The 21,115-nt window shown below is 45.4% G+C and overlaps 2 protein-coding genes and 1 long non-coding RNA gene across 6 annotated transcripts in view; 2 read left to right on the plus strand and 1 right to left on the minus strand.

The window, feature by feature from the left end:
- Positions 1-9,593, plus strand: part of MERTK (MER proto-oncogene, tyrosine kinase) — a 124,150-nt gene extending 114,557 nt beyond the window's left edge. The window contains exons 20-22 of the mRNA XM_065929843.1: positions 1,300-1,384; positions 1,947-2,029; positions 5,463-9,593. Coding sequence (XP_065785915.1) covers positions 1,300-1,384; positions 1,947-2,029; positions 5,463-5,579 — 285 coding nt within the window. The 3' untranslated portion in view covers positions 5,580-9,593. The remainder of the gene's footprint in view (positions 1-1,299; positions 1,385-1,946; positions 2,030-5,462) is intronic.
- LOC136164622 (uncharacterized) lies at positions 69-18,293 on the minus strand. Of its 2 annotated transcripts, none has more exons than XR_010662384.1 (3): positions 18,195-18,293; positions 763-839; positions 69-536 (listed from the first exon to the last, which is right to left on the minus strand). It is a non-coding gene; the product is annotated as an uncharacterized lncRNA (long non-coding RNA). The 2 variants fall into 2 exon arrangements; XR_010662383.1 differs by lacking the exon at positions 18,195-18,293 and adding an exon at positions 1,447-1,603.
- TMEM87B (transmembrane protein 87B) overlaps positions 18,035-21,115 on the plus strand; it is a 49,977-nt gene continuing 46,896 nt past the window's right edge. The window contains exon 1 of one of the 3 annotated variants that reach the window (XM_065929847.1): positions 18,035-18,300. In XM_065929847.1, the coding sequence (XP_065785919.1) occupies positions 18,142-18,300 (159 nt within the window). In that variant the 5' untranslated portion in view covers positions 18,035-18,141. Of the gene's footprint in view, positions 18,301-20,893; positions 21,090-21,115 lie in introns of those variants that run through there. The other 2 variants (XM_065929846.1, XM_065929848.1) reach the window with 2 other exon arrangements.

The following is a 21,115-nucleotide window of genomic DNA, read 5'->3' on the forward strand; positions in this document are numbered from 1 at the left end:
GCCTCAGTGCCTTTGCAAAGGAGTTCTCCTGATGCCTGGCCCTTGATGCAGTTGCTCTGACCACTCTTGATATTGTTTCTTAAAGATACAGAAGAGACTTCAGTGGTGGTCCAGTGGTTAAAAATCCACCTTCCAATGCAGAGAATGTGGGTTTAGTCCCTGATCAGGGAATTAAGATCCCACATGCCGCAGGGCAACTCAGCCTGAGTACTGCAACTCGAGAGGCCTGTGCGTGGCAGCTACTGAGCCTTCAGGCTCTAGAGCCCATGCGCCACAACTTGAGGAAGCCCAAGCTCTGCAACAAAGACCCAGTGCAGCCAAAAAAAAAATACAGAAAAACCACTCCAGAGTGCCCAAAGATGAAACACAAAAAATATCAGAGGGTTGAAAAATACAATCTGAAGGGAAAGATTTAAAATAAGTCATAAAAGGGATTTCTCTGGTGGTCCAGTGGTTAGGACTCCACACTTCCATTGCAGAGGACACAGTTTCCATCCTTGGCAGGACACTAGGATCCCGCTTGCCATGGAGCTCGGCTAAAAAAAAAGAAAATCATAGATGAGTTCAAGAGGTAAAGCAGTTTTCTGTGGGAAGGCATGACTCATGGGAGGAGATGTGGGCAGCGGGCAGGAAACACGCTTAGGGCTCAGGACCCCTCAGTTCACATCCCAGCTCCGCGGGGTCGCAACAGTCATTGCTGCTTGAGCACTCGTTACGTCTCAGGCACTTTATGAAAGCTACATTAATCCGGACATCACTCACCTGGGTACAAGTGCCATCATCACGCGTGGGCCGGTAAAGCGAGGCTGGAAAGGTTGAGGGTCTTCTATGGCCCCTGTCTGGAGAGGGCGGGAGCCAGAATTCAGAACCAAGGAATCCGAGCTGGCTGGCTCAAGCATGTGATCTAGGGAGTCTGTTCCAGAGCTTCTTGACCTTCTAACTTTAACAAACACATCCATGCGTGCATGCTAAGTCACTTCAGTTGTGTCTGACTCTTTTCGACCCTATGGTCTGTAGCCCACCAGGCTTCTCTGTCCATGCAATTCTCCAAGCAAGAATACTGGAGTGGGTTGCCATGCCCTCCTCCAGCATAACAAACACATGGATAGCACTTACTATGTGGCCAGGCCCAGGAGTCATTTAATCCTCATAGTAATCCTACCAGGCATTGTTTGTTGCTTAGTTGCTCAGTTCTGAGCGACTCTTCTGAGAACCCATGGGCTGTAGCCCACCAGGCTCCTCTGTCCATGGAATTTCCCAGGCAAGAATAATGGAGTGGGTTGCTGTTTCCTCCTACAGGGGATCTTCCTGACCGAGGGACTGAACCTGCGTCTCCTGCATTGGCAGGAGGCTTCTTTACTACTGAGCCACCAGGGAAGACCAGGTAGGTACTACTACTATCTCCATTTCACACATGGGCAGAGGAGGCAAGAGAAGTTAACTTACTCTGCTAGTAAAGCAGTCAACGGATGTGATCAGGTTCAGTGTTGATCCTTCCAGCGCCCATGGCAGACAGGCACGCCAAGCCCTCTGGCATCCTCAGGCCTGTTTCACTTGTGAATAGCTTCTCCCAAGCCACTGCGGCCTGCAGAAATCAGCATGTGGCCCTCCTAGCCTGGGTCCTCATCCCAGCTCCCAGCCCAGGCGCCCCAGTCTCCAGGGTCAGCTGACTCTATTGTTACTCTGAAATGCTCCAGACCAGAAACTTCTCGGGGGTGGAAAGGAATCTGCATTGTTATGAGAAATGCCAGCACCACATTTTATCAGTGAAAGGAAAATAAACAAAACGCTGTTAAAATCTATCAAGATAATTTCTGTTGGAAATTTTTGAATGGTTATTTGAAAATCAATAAAAGATTTTGTATCACCTGCTTTGTATCATCTGCTTGTGCAAATAAAGTTTCCTGTTGGCGATGACTGTTGAGAATGTCCTTTCCACCCAATAGGGATTTTAAAAGTAACTGAAACACGCTTTGGGGAAATCATGACCCAACCGACGAGTTCAAGCAAAAAAACCCAAGTTAAAATGGTATGTTCATGGCAACTTCCCTGATGGTCCAGTGGTGAAGACTGCACTTCCACTGCAGGGGGCAAGAGTTTAATCCCTGGTCAGGGAACTAACATCCAGAAAAGCCAGGTGGCCGAAAAAAAACAACACATGTTCAAATCTGTAAGATAAAGTAAGCAAATTGAGAACGTACTTGGGAGTTTCATACACATTTAATGTGACATATCTAAAGTAACATGCTTTGTGTTTTGTATTTCTAATTTTAATTACATAATGTAAACAAATATATAATGAATAAGTCATCAAATGCCCTCGGCCCCCCAAGTCCCATCCAGTGTGTACAGTACCTGCCATGTGGCCTGAGAAGGTCTGGGAAGCCAGGGTCAATTCTGCTGTAGAGAGAAAGCCATGGCTTCCAGCCTTTCCCGAGACATGGAAGAGAAATTAACTCCGCCCAACCCCACAGCGATGCCCCAGGGCCTTGGCCAAATGGGACGCGATGGCAGAACACCTCTCACCACCTCCTTTTCTCAAGAGGAGGATAGAGCCGGACTACTCTTGATCAGGGGACTTCCCAGGTGGCTCTGTGGTGAAGAATCTGCCTGTCGCAGGTCATGTGGGTTGGAACCCTGGGGTGGGAAGATCCCCGGAGCAGGGAATGGCAGTCCACTCCAGTATTCTTGCCTGGGCAATCCCACGGACAGAGGAGCCTGGAGGGCTTCAGTCCATGGGGTCACAAACAGTCAGACAGGACTGAGCAACTAAAGAACAGCAACCCTTGTTGTTGACACTTGTAGTTCCCTAACTGAGACAGTCGGAAGCACTGCATTCTTCTCTCGGTCACACTGGAATATCTGAAAGCGCTAACTTTCAGAGGACCTAATCCCTGACAACGTGTTGCCCAATCTTCTGATCATGAACTGATACATAGCCTTTCAAGTTCTCTTTTGTATAAACTCAGATTACTTATGTAAGTGACTCTTAGGAGCAAAGAAAAAAACTGGGGAAGAGAAAACAGGGAGAAACAAGTTGTGCCATTCCCTTCAGCTGGGCTGGGGTGGGATGGGGCGGGCAGGCGAAATAAACACACACCTGAAATGCCCTTGACCTTCAGGTTGAGAGTAACTGCCTGGGGAGCTGTTTTTTCCTCCCTTCCCTCTTTCCCTCTCTTCCCACCTCTCCCCTTTCTTTCTTCTTTTCTTCATCCTCTTCTTTGCTTTTCTGCCAACTCCCCCTCCACGCCTCTTCTCATCCTTCTGAGTAGAAAGGAGAAAAGGATTAGGGCGTCGTGAGTCAGCCATGAAGCCAGTAGCCAGGGCCAGACAGGCAACCGTCCTTCGAGCCTTCCTCCAGCCATCTCGAGCAGGTCCCTTTGTTCTCGCGGAGGCTGAGTGTCCATCCCTGTGCAGTAAAGGCAGCACCGCCTTCCCCTGCAGCCCCTCGGGGTGGTTGTGTAGGAAAGGGAGCTAGCAAGGTCTTCGCAAGGACCTTACACTCGTTATCAAGGTTTTTCCCAATTAGAGCCTTCTCTCCATTCCATTCCTTACGCAGTGCAAGCTCAGCATCGTCACAGAAGAAGCATTGTCCCTGATTATGTTGCCAACTGCCTCCAGTATAATGCAAATCGACTTAAAAAAAATGCACCATGTGAGAGTTGCAAGTTAAGTGTTATTTGGGGCAAGATGAGAACTATAGCCCAGGACACAGCACCAACACCTTTGAGAAAATGCTCCAAAGAAGCAGCGGGAAGATCAGTATATATGTGTCTGGCAATCAAGTACATATTGAACTTTTTTCAGTGGGTGTTGAAGGTTAGTAGCTGTGGCAGCACATGATTTAATCCTTTTGGAGGTAGATGGCAGGTGCCAGTTTGTAGTTGACACAAAGTAACTCAGAAAAAGACTTAATCTGTGCCAGTGATGCAGGCAGTGGGGACACGGGCAGAGTGCAGGAGATGGGCCCTTATGCCCCAGAGGCAAGCGACTCCCTACACATCCGTATAAGAACCATATCTGATGCCCAGATATCATTCCTATTGGTCACCCCCAGGAATTTAGTTATTTGAGCCTCATTGACTATTCTCTTTCCATATATGGGTGATCAAGCAGGGGTGGCTTGATCAACAGGATTTGAGGACCTAAGCTGTCAGAGTGCCCTCCCTCTGCCTCCCAGGCCCCCAGACCAAGCAGATTCCCGCTTAGGAAATGGCCAAACCAGAGCTCTTATCTTAAAAATCAGGCTGATGCTGGCCAGACTTGTCCTGACTCATGAAAGTAAAGACTTTTGTAACTTCTCCGTGTCAATGACAAAAGCAAATTGGAACTTCTGATGAATCAGTGGGAAAATAACTCACCCGAAAATAAACCAGTTACAACAGCAACTTAACTTCTCTAAAGACATTTGGGTACTCTGAGTGACAAATGGGAAAACAGGAAGCTTTGCTTTCTTTAATGAACATTTCAGTAATGAATGGTGTTTCCACGTACAAATCTACATAAAAATGTAGATTTTATTTTCTCCCTTTTAAAGCTCTAAGGACAGAAGTAAAACTGCCAATACTATTTAAGTTTAGCATGCCCAAATTGCCTAATTTATTTGTATTTTAACAAAATAATTATTTTTGGAAATTGTGGCCCAAAGATCACTACTTTAGAATATTTTCATGTAAAATTTACTAAAAACCATTGAATTTTAACTTACAGTATATGAATTTTATGGTATATAAGTTATATCTCAATAAAATTTTTTAAGTTTTAGAACTTTGTTCTACCAGATATTTCAAATCCTCCTTTATCTATATCTTGGTGAACTATGGACTGGTAAAAAGCAAGTTCTTAAGGACTCCTCAAAATGATCAGTCCATGATTATTCATTTTTGCTTAACTATTCAAGAAATTAGACAAAACTTGCAGTTTTTACAATGCTTTAAATTAAGATAGTTTAAATATATAGAAAATTATACATATTTATATAATGTAGGAAATTAGAATATGCCACCTCAAAATATGCCACTTTGGCATAAGGATAACTTTTTTTTCCAATTATCTTTTATCTTAAAAAAAATCTAATTGGAGTAGAGTTGCTTTACAATGTTGTAATACACTGTTGTACAGCACAGGGAATCAGCTGCACATACATCCCCTCTATTCTCGATTTCCTTCCCATTCAGGTCACCGCAGAGCATTGAGTGGAGCTCTTTGTCCCGCACAGTAGGCTCTCGTTAGTTATCTATTTTATACAGAGCAGTATACACATGTCAGTCCCATCCTCCCACCATCTCCCTTTCCCCGCTCGGTGTCTCTTCTCTACATCTGTGTCTCTAAGGATAATGTTAAGTGAGAATCAACAGATGCAGAAAGAAGCCCTCTCAGCTTCTTTATCTGACAAGCTTCCCTTATCTGACTAAAAGCAGAAACCTCTAGAATACCTGGACTTCCATAAATCTCCTTTCCAGGGCAAGTTTTATGGCTACAAAGAAGACAGGAAGTCAGCTCTGACACGGACCTGCATAACCGAACCTTACTCCTTTACCTTCCCCCAAATATTTACCTTCTGCTGTCTGCCACCTTGAAAACATAAAATCCCTTTCCCTCTATCTTGTCACTTCCCTAAAAATTTATTGTTCTTTATTAAAATGTTGTGTAAATCCCAGGTACCAACCATCCCTTTGAGTTACTCATCATAGAGTTCTCCTATGTATATGCATAATACATGTGTTAATAAACAATTTTCTTTTGTTAACATTTCATCAGTCTGATTTGCAGGGTCCCAGATGAGAACCTAGGATCATAGAGGAAAAAAGTTAAGTTTTTCCTCCCCTATAATGGAACTCATGTACCCCCTTCCTAAATTCATCAGTATGAACATTTTACCAAAGTATGGTCTGTTTTGGTAAATGATTATGTGGACTTGAGAAGAATGTGTATTTTCTTGTTTCAGAGTGAAATGTTCTATTACGATTAATCAGGTCAAGTTGGTTGATTGTATTGTTCCAGTCAATTATATCCTGATAGATTGTTTTTATTTCTGTCCATTATTCAGGGAAGATTATTGAAATCTCCAACTATAACTGTGGGTTTTTCTCTATTTCCTATTAGTTTTTCCTTCATTTGTCTTAAGCTCTGTTAATAGAAACATAAATGTATAGGATTGTTATGTCTTTCTGATGAAATGACCTTGCTATATCCCTTATAATAGTCTCTGCTATGAAATCTACTTTCTCTGATGTTAATATAGTCACTCCAGCGTTCCTCTGTACTGTCAGCAAGTCATATTATTTTTCATTCTTTCAATTTTAACCCACTTGTGTCTTTATAAAGTGCCTTTCTTGTAAGTAGAATACAATTGGATACTGTTTTTTTAACCATCTGATGTTTGGTTTTTTTTTTTTGAACCATCTGTTTTAACTGCTGCCTTTTAATTAGGGCAGATAAACATGTATGGTAGATAAGTCATGTATCGATGTGAGAGTTGGACTATAAAAAAAGCTGAGCATTGAAGAATTGATGCTTTTGAACCATGGTGCTGGAGAAGACTGTTGAGAGTCCCTTGAACAGCAAGGAGATCCAACCAGTTGATCCTAAAGGAAATCAGTCCTGAATATTCATTGGAAGGACTGATGCTGAATCTGAAACTGCAATACTTTGGCCACCTGATGGGAAGAACTGACTTATTTGAAAAGACGCTGATGCTGGGAAAGATAAGGCAGGAGGCGAAGGAGACAACAGAGGATGAGATGGTTGGATGGCATCACCAACTCAATGAACATGTGTTTGAGTAAACTCCGGGAGGTGGTGATGGACAGGGAGGCCTGCGGTTCTGCAGTCCATGGGGTCGCAAAGAGTCAGACATGACTGAACAACTGAACTGAAACATGATTATTGATACACTTGGGTTTCAGTCAGTTAGCTTTCTATGTGTTTTCTGTTTTATCTGTTCTTAATTCACTTTATTTACTTTTTCTGCGTTCTTTTGGAATAATCAAATTTTTTCTGATTTTGTTTTACCTCCTATAGATTGTTAGCTATAACTTTGTTTTTATTCTTTAAGGTTTATAGTAGATATGATTAACTTATAACAGCTTCTGTTAAATGATTTAAAATGTAGTATTAAAAGTCTTACGATGGGGACTTCCCTGGTCCAGTGGTTGGGAATCCAGCTTCCAATGTAGAGGATGTGGGTTCGATCCCTGGTCAAGTAATTAAGCCCGCAAGCCACAACGAAGACTCGACACAGCCAAATAAATTAATACCCGCTCATAGCAGTCTGGAATTGACAGTGTAATTGGTCCTTCAACCAAGGACTAACAGGTGTGACTAAATAAATATTCCAGCTTGGGCTTCTCTGGTAGTTCAGTGGTAAAGCCTCTGCCTGCCAGTGCAGGAGACATGGGTTCAATCCCTGCTCCAGGAGGATCCCACATGCCAAGGAGCAACTGAGGCCATGCACCGCAATCACTCAACCTGCACGCGAGAGCCCGGGGGCCACAGCTGCTGAACCCACGTGCTGCAAATACCGAAGCCTGTGCACCCCAGGTAGGAGCAGCCCCTGCTCACTGCAACTAGGAAAAGCCTGTGCAGCAACGAAGACCCAGCACAGCCATAAATAAATGAAAAATGAATATCCCAGCTCCCTCATCCCTTGTGAGCTGACTCTGAGGCATGTGCCTCGCATGTTCCTGCAAGTCTCTCTGTGGGATACACTCCCCTTGCCTACAAAGATGCTGACTTGATAACTCCCCCTGTATTTTCCTCCCCTGTCACATTTCCTCACTCCCTGTATCAGCTTGCTAGGGCAGTCAAAGCAAAGCACCACAGGCTGGGTCGCTTAAATAACAGAAATTTATTTTCCTAGGCTTCAACCAAGGGGTCAGAGACCAGGGTGTTGGCAGGCTTGGTTTCTTCTGAGGCCTCTCTCCTTGGCTTGTAAATGGCCGTCTTCTTCCTATGCTTTCACATGGTCTTTTTCCTGTGTGTGTTTATGTCCTCATCTCCTCTTCTCACAAAGACCTAGTCATACTGGAATTGTTGTTCTTCAGTCACTAAATCATGTCCAACTCTTTGTGACCCCGAGGACTGTAGCCCTCCAGGCTCCTCTGTCCATGGGATTCTCTAGGCGAGAATTCTGGAGTGGGTTGCCATTCCCTCCTCCAGGGTATCTTCCCAACCCAGAGATCAAACCGATGTCTCTTGCCTCTCCTGCACTGGGAGGTGGATTCTTTACCACTGAGCCACCAGGGACGCCCTGGGCTCACCTGTGTGACTTCATTTTTACCTTAATCATCTCTTTAAAGGCCCTGTCTCCATATATAGTTGCATTCTGAGGTATTGGAGGTTAAAACTTTACTATATGAATGGGGGGGCGGTTACAATTCAGACCATGACATTCCCCTCCTGGTGTTTACTGTACCTCTCAAATGAACTGCTGCTGCTGCTTCAGTCGTGTCTGACTCTGTGCGACCCCATAGACGGCAACCCACCAGGCTCCCCCATCCCTGGGATTCTCCAGGCAAGAATACTGGAGTGGGTTGCCATTTCCTTCTCCAAGGCATGCATGCATGCTAAGTCGCTTCAGTCGTGTCTGACTCTGTGCGACGCTATGGACATCAGCCCACCAGGTTCCTCGGTCCACAGGATTCTCAAGGCAAGAATACTGGAGTGGGTTGCCAGTTCCTTCTCCCCTCAAATGAACTACTTCCACCTAAATCCTTATCTCAGGATCTGATTTTGATCTTGCATGGCCTTGGTCTGCAGCGGCTTGAAGCACGATTTCAGCTCCCGGCCAGAGACTGAAGTCAGGCTGCAACAGCGAGTGCCGAACCCTAGCCACTAGACCAGCCGTCGGTGACAAGCACCTGGCCCATGTGGCTTTGCAGGAAATGAATTTCCACAAAGAAGAGGAAAGTAGTGAAATAACTAAAGAGTTTATGAGGAGGAAAAGGGGTACGTGTGGATAAACACACAGGGGGGCACAGAGAGAGAGTTGTGCCCTCACTTATACGGGGGCGTTTCTTCCCGGTTTCCTTTGGTCAGTCGTCCTGCTTTGCTTGCTTCTGAATCTGTACTTGGATTTTGTCAGGGTTCTCCCATGTGTGCACATGCGTCTCTTAGCCAAGATGGATTCTAGAGAAGAGGCCTATGGGTAGGTTGACATCACTCCAGTTTCGACCTCCAAGGAGCCTTGCTGTGCACGGGGTCTCAAGAAGGTCCCCTTGACTTGGAGAAAGAAATACGTGGTCTCTTATCTGGGCAGGGCTTAGCTTCTCTCCTCTTCATCTTGGCGTATCACTCCACAGGGGACAAGCTCCAGCTGCTCAGCCTGGGGCTCATCTATTTCCTGCCTCACTTCTGGGGGGATGCTAAAGAAATCTCTAAGAAATAAAAGCTCTTGAAAAAAAGTAAGCAAATCCCCCCAATACACTCCTGATATCCACACTTCAGGTGAATCAGGTGGATTGTTTACCAACTGAGCCACCAGGGAAGCCCTTACCTTGTATTACATTGTATTATCAACTCCTTCCAGGTTCGTTTCCTCACAGTGATGGAACTACACTTGGTAGATCTCCGTATTCTTATCCAGGCAGTGTCACTTTCTATCTTGGAGGTAGAAAATACCAATTTTACTTGATTTGCTTAAGTCAATGATGTTAGTTACAATCTTTCTTGGAATCTATGTTATAATAGAAATGCAGAAAGAAAAAAACATAAATACCATTTGTTCTTTAATAATGTAAAATCCCTACTATGTCCATTACCAGCAATCAGTACAAATGTGTGATAATTAGCACTGAGTAAGGGCACACAATGTCTGTTGACTGGTTAAAGTTTTCATGATTTATTTATTATATAATTGATACAATTTTACTTTTTTGGCCATTGGGCTTGCAGGATCTTAGTTCTCTGACCAGGCTCCCACCATTGAAAGTGCAGAGTCTAACCACAGGACCACCAGGGAATTCCCATGGTTTTAATGATTTAAATTATATATATATATATATATATATATATATATATATATATACATCAGTTGAAGTTGGAAGATGAAAACTCTGGATTAAAAAGCCATTTAGACAGTGTTTTCTATAAAATATCTTCAATCTGCTAACCTACTGGTGAGAATTGGCTAGTGTTCTACTAGTGCTCTTGAATTTTGATGGTTATATAACAAGGGGTCTGTATGAAGTGTTTCTTATTCTAATTGTTTTAGTCACTAAGTCGTGTCCGACTCTTTAGCAACCCCATGAACTGTAGCCCACCAGGCTCCTCTGTCCATGGGATTTCCCAGGCAAGATTACCGGAGTGGGTTGCCATTTCCTTCTTCAGGGGATCTTCCTGACCCAGCAATTGAACCTACATTTCCTGCACTGGCAGGTGGACCAGTGAACCACCAGGTGGACCAGTGAACCACCAGGAAAGTCTGTATGAAGCATTAGTAAACAATACAATTTACACAGAATAGAAAAATATATGATATACAAGTTTCTTGTGAAAAGGAACAGTTAGAAATTCAATCCAGCTAGTCGCTTTGTAGAATGTTCATTTTGAGTTTATCTGAGGCTTCCTCATGATTTGATTCAGGTAATGCATTTCTGGCAGGAAAACCACAGAAGTGATGCTGTTTCTTTTCAGGGCATCATGTCATGAGACATATGAAGTCAATTTGTCCCACTTGTTGTGATGTTAACTTTCATCATTAAGGTGGTGTCTGCCAGGTTTCTCTACCATAAAATTACCATTTTCCCCTTTATAATTAATAAGTAGTTTGTGACAGATACTTTCTTATCAAACTTTTAATTTTAGAATCCAGCTGATGATTCTTTCTGAATTAAGTCGAAGTTCAGTTCAGTCGCTCAGTCATTTCCCACTCTTTGTGACTAAGTCAATTCCTAGGCAGGTTGATAAGAAGTCCAGGGGTCCCCATGGAGAGAGGGGTCTGTAATTCTCAAGGAGGAAGAAAGCACAAACTTTTTTCCCTCTACATTCCTTAGGATTATGTAACTATAATGTATCCTGCTTGAGCACAGTCTCTGGAAAAAACCTAATCCTGTTATCTTAAGGTGTAAATTATGGGAGTAGGCCTAGTGAGGTCTTTACAACCTCCAGACATTCTTTTGATTCACTGTAATAACTAATTTGAGAGTATATAACTCCATTGCTAATGCTAGCAAGGGGGTACTTTCTGCCCCCTTCTGATGCCTATATCAGAAGCTTTCTCTATCTCCTTAATACTTTAATAAAGCTTTATTACACAAAGCTTTGAGCAATCAAGCCTTGTCTCTGGCCCCGGATTGAATTCTTCTCCTCTGGAGGCCAAGAATTCTGGCATATTTTCGTGTGTCAGCAACAACTTTTCACGACCCCATGGACTGCAACATGCCAGGCTTCCCTGTCTATCACCAACTCCCAGAGTTTGCTCAAACTCAAGTCCATCGATTCAGTGATGTCATCCAATCATCTCATCCTCTGTCATTCCCTTTTCCTCCCACCTTCAATCTTTCCCAGCATCAGGGTCTTTTCCAATGAGTCAGTTCTTCACATCAGGTGGCCAAAGTATTGGAGTTTCAGCTTCAATATCAGTCCTTCCAATGAATATTCAGGACTGATCTCCTTGAGGATTGACTGGTTTGATCTCCTTGCAGTCCAAGGGACTCTCAAGAGTCTTCTCCAACACCACAGTTCAAAAGCATCAATTCTTTGGTGCTCAGTTTTCTTTACAATCCAACTCCCACATCCATACATGACTACTGGAAAAAACCATAGCTTTGACTAGACGGACCTCTGCTGGCAAAGTGGTGTCTCTGCTTTTTAATATACTATCTAGGTTGGTCATTCTTGCCTGGAAAATTCCATGGATAGAGGAGCCTGGTGGGTTACAGTCCATGGGGTCGCAAAGAGTCAGACACGACTGAGCAACTAACTTACTTTCTTTCTTCTTTTCTAGCTTGGTCATAGCTTTCCTTCCAAGGAGCAAGTATCTTTTAATCTCATGGCTGCAGTTACCATCTCCAGTGATTCTGGAGCTGAAGAAAATAGTTTCTCACTGTTTGCATTGTTTCCCCATTTATTTGCCATGAAGTGATGGGACCGGATGCCAAGATCTTAGTTTTTTGAATTTTGAGTTTTAAGCCAGCTTTTTCACTCTCCTCTTTCACTTTCATCAAGAAGCTCTTTAGTTCTTCTTCACTTTCTGCCATAAGGATGGTGTCATCTTCATATCTGAGATTATTAATATTTCTCCTGACAATCTTGATTCCAGCTTGTGCTTCATCCAACCCAGCATTTCACACTGATGTACTCAGGATAGAAGTTAAATAAGCAGGGTGACAATATACAGCCTTGATGTATTCCTTTTCCATTTTGGAACCAGTCTGTTGTTCCATGTCCAGTTCTAACTATTGCTTCTTGACCTGCATACAGATTTCTCAGGAGGCAGGTAAGGTGGTCTGGTATTCCCATCTCTTGAAGAATTTTCCACAGTTTGTTGTGATCCACACAGTCAAAGTCTTTGGTGTAGTCAATAAAGAAGAAGTAGGTGTTTCTCTGGGACTCTTGCTTTTTCCATGACACAACGGATATTGGCAATTTGATCTCTGGTTCCTCTATCTTTATATTCTTTGCAGCCAAATAATTATATAAAAATTATATTCTTAAAAAAACTATATTCTTTGCAGCCAAAGATGGAGAAGCTCTATACAGTCAGCAAAAACAAGACTGGGAGCTGACTGTGGCTCAGATCATGAACTCTTTATTGCAAAATTCAGACTTAAATTGAAGAAAGTAGGGAAAATCACTAGAACACATTCAGGTATACCTAAATCGAATCCCTTATGATTATACTGTGGAAGTGAGAAATAGATTCAAGGGATTAGAGCTGATAGACAGAGTGCCTGAAGAACTATGGAAGGAGGCTCATCACATTGTACATGAGGCAGTGATCAAGACCCTCCCCAAGAAAAAGAAATGCAAAAAGACAAAATGGTTATCTGATGAGGCCTTACAAACAGCTGAGAAAAGAAGAGAAGTGAAAGGCAAAGAAGAGAAGAAAAGATATACCCATACGAATGCAGAGTTTCAAAGAATAGTGAGGAGAGAGAAGAAAGCCTTCCTTGGTGACCAGTGCAAAGAAATAGAGGAAATCAATCAAATGGGAAAGACTAGAGAGCTATTCAAGAAAATTAGAGATACCAAGAGAACATTTCAAGCAAAGATGGGCTCAATAAAGGACAGAAATGGTATGGACCTAACAGAAGCAGAAGATGTTAAGAAGAGGTGTCAAGAACACACAGAAGAACTATACAAAAAAGATCTTCATGACCGGTGTAACCACGATGGTGTGCTCACCCACCTAGAGCCAGACATCCTGGAATGTGAAGTCAAGTGGGCCTTAGGAAGCATCGCTACGAACAAAGCTAGTGGAGGTGATGGAATTCCAGGTGAACTATTTCAAACCCTAAAAGATGATGCTGTGAAAGTGCTGCACTCAAAATGCCAGCAAATTTGGAAAACTCAGCAGTGGCCACAGGACTGGAAAAGGTCAGTTTTCATTCCAATCCCAAAGAAAGGCAGTGCCAAAGAATCAAGTATGACAGTTACCAAATGATAATTTTCTAACTCCATTAATTCTTTATTTGTTGGTGTCTTACAGTAAAGAAGAGGTTTTTTCCTCTCCTATTTATTTAATCATTTGTGTACTATTATTTATTTAATATTGATAACAGACATTAAAATAGGTGTGAGGTGATACCTTCTTGTGGTTAACTCGTATTTCCCTGATGGTTAGTTATGCTGAACATCTTTTCATGTGCAGCTACATTTTACTCTTACTTAGGGTGGCCTTGAAAGACAAGGGTGAGGATGAAATCCTGTCCACGTCTCCAGGGTGGGGCATGGGGATAGAGGCTTTAAGCAATGCATCTGCTTATTCACTTTTCCTGGAAAGGGTTGTCTGAAGTTGAAATATACATGGATTTATGGGCAGTGGTTAATGGCTTGGCCGGCTGGTCGGGAATTGGGAGGGAAAAGATCAGATGTGAGAGAAAAAGGTCTGGGTAGAAGCATGTGAGTGAATCAGTGGAAAAGGACATAAAGTGTCCTTCATTAATAATAATAATGGGAGCACCTACAATGGAAGAGGCATTAAATGGTGATGTGATGGTAACCACCACCACTACATCTTTTAAATGCAGCACTAATTTCTGCCATTCCCCCCAGGAGATAAGATGCTTTGGTCATCGGGGCAGATTCAGAGGCTTCTACTTAGCCATCTCCACTAAAACAACTCTTCTCCTAGACACCAAGGACCAGTGTTAGATAGTGTCAGCTATCAGCTATGCATATTCCAATTATACTACCTGGAACCAGGAAACTTACCGGATGTGGGTCTGTGAACCCAGTGGATCCAACTATGGACTCAGACTCTATTTATTACCTGGCCCCTTAGGCCTCCCATTCCAATAGCAAGCCAACACCAGCTCAGACTCTGTCCAGTATTCCTTGAATTGTTTGGGTAGCCCTCTTTTTCTGGGGGGGGTATTCCTCTTTCCCCAATGTACAGTTGCCCGAATGAATTATCCCTTTGTGGAGCCCTCTGGTCCTAGATCCCCTAACTTTTCTCCTCCACAACTCACTTATTCCAGCCAGAAACCTTGGTTCCAGCCTCAACTCCTTTCTTTCCTAAGCTCCGGTATCTAATCAATCACCAAGGGTTTTGTTTTGTTTTTGTTTGCTTGTTTTTTAAAGTCTCCATCTTACATATCTGTGGAATCCATCCAAATCCCCATTCTCATTGATGCTTCTGTGGTTGAGACCATCATCTCTGAATTACTGTAATTTATTCTTCACTAGTCCTACAAAGCATTGATGTATTCTTAACTGATCATCTCATCACCCTCCTTAACACAGTTTCCATATGATAACCAAAATGATCTGGTCACTTCATCCTCCTTGCCTGAGAACCCTTATTGAAAAAAAAAAAAAGAAGAACCGTTACTGCCTCACTGATGTCTTAGACTAAACTGCTTAGGAGGACACTGATATTCTACTACTGTTTAAATACTCCTAGTCTTCCCACTGTCCATCTCACACCAATAACTAGCCATCTGGTAGGTCTCTCTGTTCCTCCAGGCCTTTGGCATAGGCTATTATTTCCATCCACATAGCAATGATATCAACTACTTGCTGGGAAAGGCACAGATGGAATGGAGATGCAGTCTTTATTATGCATTAGGCCCTCAATGCAGTTTTCAGGTGGCTCAGTGGTAAATAATCTGCCTGCCAATGCAGGAGACACAGGAGACATAGGTTAGAACCCTGGGTCAGGAAAATCCCTTGGAAGAGGGAACAGCAACCCATGCCATTATTCTTGCCTGGAAAATTCCATGGACGGAGGAACCTGGTGGGCTACAGTCTGTGGGGTTGCAAAGAGTCTGACACAGAGTCTGACACAAAGAGTCTGAGCACACACATACTGCACTGCAGGCTCTCAATAATTACCGGCTATAAGAGTGAGTAGAGTGACGAACTGGTTCCTGGTGGCTCAGACAGTAAAGAATCTGCCTGCAATGTGGGAGACCTGGGTTTGATCCCCGGGATGGGAAGATTACCTGGAAGAAGGCATGGCAACCCACTCCAGTGTTCTTGCCTGGAGAATCCCATGGACAGAGGAGCCTGGAGGGCTACAGTCCATGAGGTTATAAAGAACCGGACAGGACTGAGCGACCAAGCACAGCGCAGCAGAGGGTGACTGATAAGGCCAGCTCCTCTTGACTGTAAATTGATCATATTTTACATTAATGACTGTTAGACTAGGACTTCATTCTCCCTCTGGACATTATTTACATTTAATAATGAATGAACAACTGCAGTTCTCTTTGACAGCAAGATAGTTATTCACTTTTCACAGTCGAAAATGCCTGGTGAAGTAAACAATTAAGACAGACAAAAGCTTTGCCCCTCTGAGCTTTAAACAGTAACCAGGCAACTTCATTTGTTCTAAAAATTATTAACAATCCCACTGACAATGTACTCACAATACAGTGCCTTGGGTTCAACTGACCCGACCTCAAAGCACTTTGCAGGCACGCACCATGAATTTGGAAAACAATTTGTTTCCCCTGAGATGGGGGGCTTGGGGTATGAACAAATGCAAAGGATCCAAGAAACTGAATCACACAGAGAACTTTAACTAGTAGCTCCACCCTATAAGCCTCTGTCACCCTGTTTGTTTAACCTATACACTGAGCACATCACGGGAAATGACAGGCTGGATGTTACAAGCTGGAATCAACATAGGTGGGAGAAACATCAGATATGTGGATGATACCAGTCTGATGACAGAAAGTGAAGAGGAATTAAAGAGCCCCTTGATGAGGGTGAAGGAGCAGAGTGAAAGAGCTGGCTTAAGACTAAATATTAAAAAAACTAAGATCATGGCATCTGGGCGCATTACTGCATGGCAGATAGAAGGGGAAAAGGTAGAAGTAGTGGCAGATTTCCTCTTCTTGGACTCCAAGATCACTGCGGACAGTGACTACAGCCATGAAATCAGAAGACGATTGCTTCTTGGCAGGAAAGCGATGACAATCCTAAACTGTGTTGAAAAGCAGAGACATTACTCTGCCAACAATGGTCTGTATAGTTAAGGCTATGGTCTTCCCAATGGTCAGATATGGTTGTGGGAGCTGGACTATAAAGAAGGCAGAAGGCCAAAGAATTGATGCCTTTCAACTGTGCTGCTGGAGAAGACTCCTGAAAGTCCCTTGGACAGCAAGGAGATCAAACCAGTCAATCTTAAGGGAGATCACTCCCGAATATTCACTAGAAGGACTGATGCTGAAGTTGAAGCTCCAGTGTTTTGGTCATGTGTTGTGAACAGACAACTCATTGGAAAAGTCCCTGGTGCTGGGAAAGAATTTTTTTTAATCTATTAATCAGTATTTATTGGTTATGTTGTTCAACTAACTATTAATCCTCATACAGACATTGCCATCCACTTAATTTTCTCTATTTGTTAAAACTTTATATTTTATATGCTGGGAAAGATTGAGGGCAGAACAAGAAGAGGGCGTCAGAGGATGAGATGGCTGGATTGCATCACGGATTCAATGAACATGAACTTGGGCAAACTCCAGGAGATGATGAGGGACAGGGAGGCTTGGCCTGCTGCAGTCCATTGGATCGGAAAGAATCTGGACACCACTGGGCGCCTGAACAACAACAAAAGCCTCTGACCACAGTCACGTGGAGTCTGGGACCCGAGCTTTCGGCCTCTGGCTAAAGCCACCTCCAGCTCAGGTCTATTCAGAACCCCGCCTCCCCTCCCACCCGCTTCCACACTCCTGCCCAACGCTGAGCTCCTCCCCTCGCCTCCTCTGCCGGTTCCCTCCCTGCCCCGCCCCACCTTCGTATTTGGACCCGTCTTCCTCCCCGCCCCTTTTTCTTTCCACGCTCTTGCCCCACCTCAAGCTCCACGCCCCGGCCAGCCCTGAGCTCCGACCCTCGCTTCCTCTCCTGAGCCCCGCCTCCACACGAGCCTGGTTCAGAGCCCCGCCTCCCCTGCCGCCCCGCTTTCACACTGAGGCCCAACGCCGAGGGGCCCCGCCCCTCGCCTCCCCTCTGGGCCCCGCCTCCCCGCCTAGCCCCACCTCTACGCTCGGAACCCCCCACCCCGTCCCGCCCCCTCACTCTTCAGGCTCAGACCCCCAGCCCCGGCTCCGCCCCGGCCGGCCCTGAGCCCCGCCCCTCGCCTCCTCTCCGGGCCCCGCCTCCCCGCCTGGCTCCACCTCCACGCTCGGATTTCCCTCCGCCCCCGCCCCTCCCCCTCACATTTCACGCTCTGGCCACCCCCCACCCCCACTCTCCGCCCCGGCCGGCCCTGAGCCCCGCCCCTCGCCTCCTCTCCCGGCCCCGCCTCCCCGCCTGGCCCCACCCCCACGCTCGGATTTCCCCCCGCCCCCGCCACTCCCCCTCACATTTCACGCTCTGGCCCCCGCTCCTACTCTCCGCCCCGGCCAGTCCTGAGCCCCGCCTCCACGTCCTATCCATACTTCCTGGGCCAGAACCTGCCTCCCGGGGCGGGCCGGCACCAGGTGCGGGCTCGCGGTGTGGCGGAGCGCCAGGTGCGGCTTCTGCGTAAAGATGGCTGCCGTCTCCCGTGATGGGGTCTGGCTCCCGCCCCGCCGCCGTCTTACCGCCGGGCGCCCGCTGCTGCGCTTCGCCCTCTGCCTCCTGTGCTGCGGCCCGGCGGCTGTGGGCACCGTCCCCGAGGTCGGGCTCTGGACCGCGACGATCAGTGACGTAAGCGGAAAGTCGGGACCGAGGCGAGGCGCGTCTCAGGCCCGCGGGGTTCTCTGGGGCCCGCTGGGAGCCAGTCCCGGGCTTGTTCATCTGGCCAAGTCTGGGCGCCCGATGCGTTTCCTGGGCCTTTTGTCCGCTGTGGGCAGGGAGCGCCCCCTCCTTCGGTCAGACCTGGCCTTTGGGGAAGATGAGTCAGACTTCTGTACAGGGGGGCGGCTCTCCCTTCTGAACCCTGTTAGTGAAAATCACCTTCCCCGAAGTCCTGGCCTCTCGCTCTGCTCGGACAGGCTCTGGCTAGATCAGGCCCTTCTTTATTCAAACCTGAGCCCTGAGTCGGACACGACTGAGCGACTGAACTGAGTCCTGAACCCCTCGGCACTCCTAGCGGCATCTTTGGATTTGACCCCTCCTCATGCCGGGGTGCAGCCACAGGGCCACACCCGCGTGGCCACAGGAAGGACTTTCTAGGGTTTCAGTTTCCGTATACATTTATAAAGCGTGTTCGTCTTTATTCCTCTCTTTCTCTTTCTTCATTCCTCCCTCCCTTTTTCTTCCTTCTTCCTTTCTTCCAGAAGGGAACAGGCAATAGTCATGCCTCTGCCTTTCCCCCTTTCTGGGTTTCTGAATTTCTCTCGGGCTCCTATCACAGTTCTGGGAGTATGTGTAATTAAAGGACATTTGCAAGGCTAGTCCGGAGGCTTGAGCCCGTGTCTTCCTTTCCAGGGCAGGCCATTTGAGAACTTGACATCCGGTAGTTTCATGTCTCATGTTGTGGGATGAATGCCGGGGTAGAATTTTGGAAAGATTTGCTAAAGAGGGACAGGAAATCGAAAAGGTCTTACCTACCGCTTTTCTAGAGTCAGGTGATTCATCCATCTCTGTTTGAGATGAATATTTTCCCCATGTATAGAAGCGATGTCTGAATTCTTTTTATTATTTTTATTTCTGACTGCGCTGGGTCTTCCTTGCTGCCTGTGGGTTTTCTCTGTTTGCTGTGAGAGGGGACTACTTCTAGTTGAGGTGCTCAGGCCTCTCATTGCAGAGGCTTCTCTTGCTGTAGAGCAGGGTCTCTAGGACTGGAGCCTCAGTAGTTGTGGTGAGCCTGCAGCGTATGGGATTTTCCCGGACCAGGGATCCAACCCATGTTCCCTACATTGGCAGGCAGATTGTTAATATCTGGACCACCTGGGAAGTCTGGATGTCCGAATTCTAAAGGCAAAACTTACATTTTTATTTCTTCAATCAGAAAAAGAAAGTAGTGTAGGAGACTACAAATTCTTCCTATAGCACAAAAGCTACATAGAGGCTAGAGTGCTTATCTTTCTGAATCTTTAAGTCCCAGTGCAACCATTTCTTCCAGGATTCTCCTGGGTTGGTGCCCTATTTTGTGTACCAGTCATAGGCCCTGTGTATCTCCATTATTGAATTTCTCTGAACAGTAAAAAGCAAAATTCAGAGTGTAAGGTAAGGGAGTTAGGGAAAGCGAGGTTCAGAAAAAGGAGACCTGCACTTCACAGGAATAGATCACCTTTAATGAGGCGAGAAGGGGCAGCAGCCAGATTAGTGAGCTGCTGCACTAACCCAAGAAAAGAGTAAGCATATGTAGGCATGTATGTGGAAAGCTACTGTCTTAAGGGGGCCTGTTCTTCTCCAAGGTTTTTCGGAGTAGTTATCTCTTAAACGGCTGGGGCAAGGAATTCTGGAGATCAGCCAGAGGCTGGACCGGCTGGGAGCTGGGCGTAATCAACCTTAATGTCCATTTTTTTTCTTCAGGTGAGAGAGTTCTTTGTTTTGCATAGAACGGTGGGGAGGACCTGGAGGGGAGTTTTAACTCCAGGTTACTTGGCTATTTTGAGCCAAGTAACTTTGCTTCACAGAGAACCACACTTACGGTTTCCTGCTGCTTCTGTAGTGAATGGGCGATAGCATAAACTAAGTCAGAATAAATTGGAAGTAAATTGGCTGCAAACAGACTCCTTCACCATATCTGTCAAGATCTTTGCCAAGTACACTTTGGATAGGGAGATTCCTAAAGCCATGGGGAGAAAATAACTTTGCTTCTTGTGTGAGAAAGAAAATTTTTCTTTGGTCCCACATAATCTTTATTTTTGTTGTTTAGTCACTAAGTCATGTCCAACTCTTGTGATCCCATGGACTGTAACCCCCTAGGCTCCGCTGTCCATGGGGTTTCCCAGGCAAGGATACTAGAGTGGATTATCATTTCCTTCTCCAGGGGATCTTCCTGACCCAGGGATCCAACCCCTGTCTCTTGCATTGGCAGGTGGATTTTTTACCGCTGAGCCACTAGGGAAGCCCCAGGTGATCTTTAGCCTTGTGTGACTGAGAACTGTAGCATGCCATAAAGCTCTTTGTGAAGGGTAGGCTGATTTTTCTTCACCTCCCCTATTTCAGTTGTCACGACTTGTTATGGAGAACTGGAAAGGAAAGGGTAGTTTTCTTTCATTTGTCCTGCAAATTCGTCCAGAAGTGGTTCTTTCAAGTGTAAAGGTCAGCAGTTTAAGTGCCTGCCTACCATGTGCCATGCACTACATTGGCCATCGCTGTTGGAAGGATGTATTTTAGACACAGCCGCCTCTCTCAAGAAGCTCATGCAGTGGTAGGGAGAGCAGATTCGTGGGTAGTAAATACACGCATTCTTGGGATGTTACTGGAGCACTGAGAAAGTCACCTAACCCCGCTTTTTGGAGTTGGTGCCTGGCTGACTCTGAAAGGATGCATAGATGAAGAAGGAGGCGGCTAGTATAACAGCAGCCATGGAGAAACTCTTGGTGAGTCTGCTGACTGAAGGCAGGAG

Source organism: Muntiacus reevesi, chromosome 3 (genome assembly GCF_963930625.1).
Source record: "Muntiacus reevesi chromosome 3, mMunRee1.1, whole genome shotgun sequence".
Classification (NCBI taxonomy): Eukaryota; Metazoa; Chordata; class Mammalia; order Artiodactyla; family Cervidae; genus Muntiacus; species Muntiacus reevesi.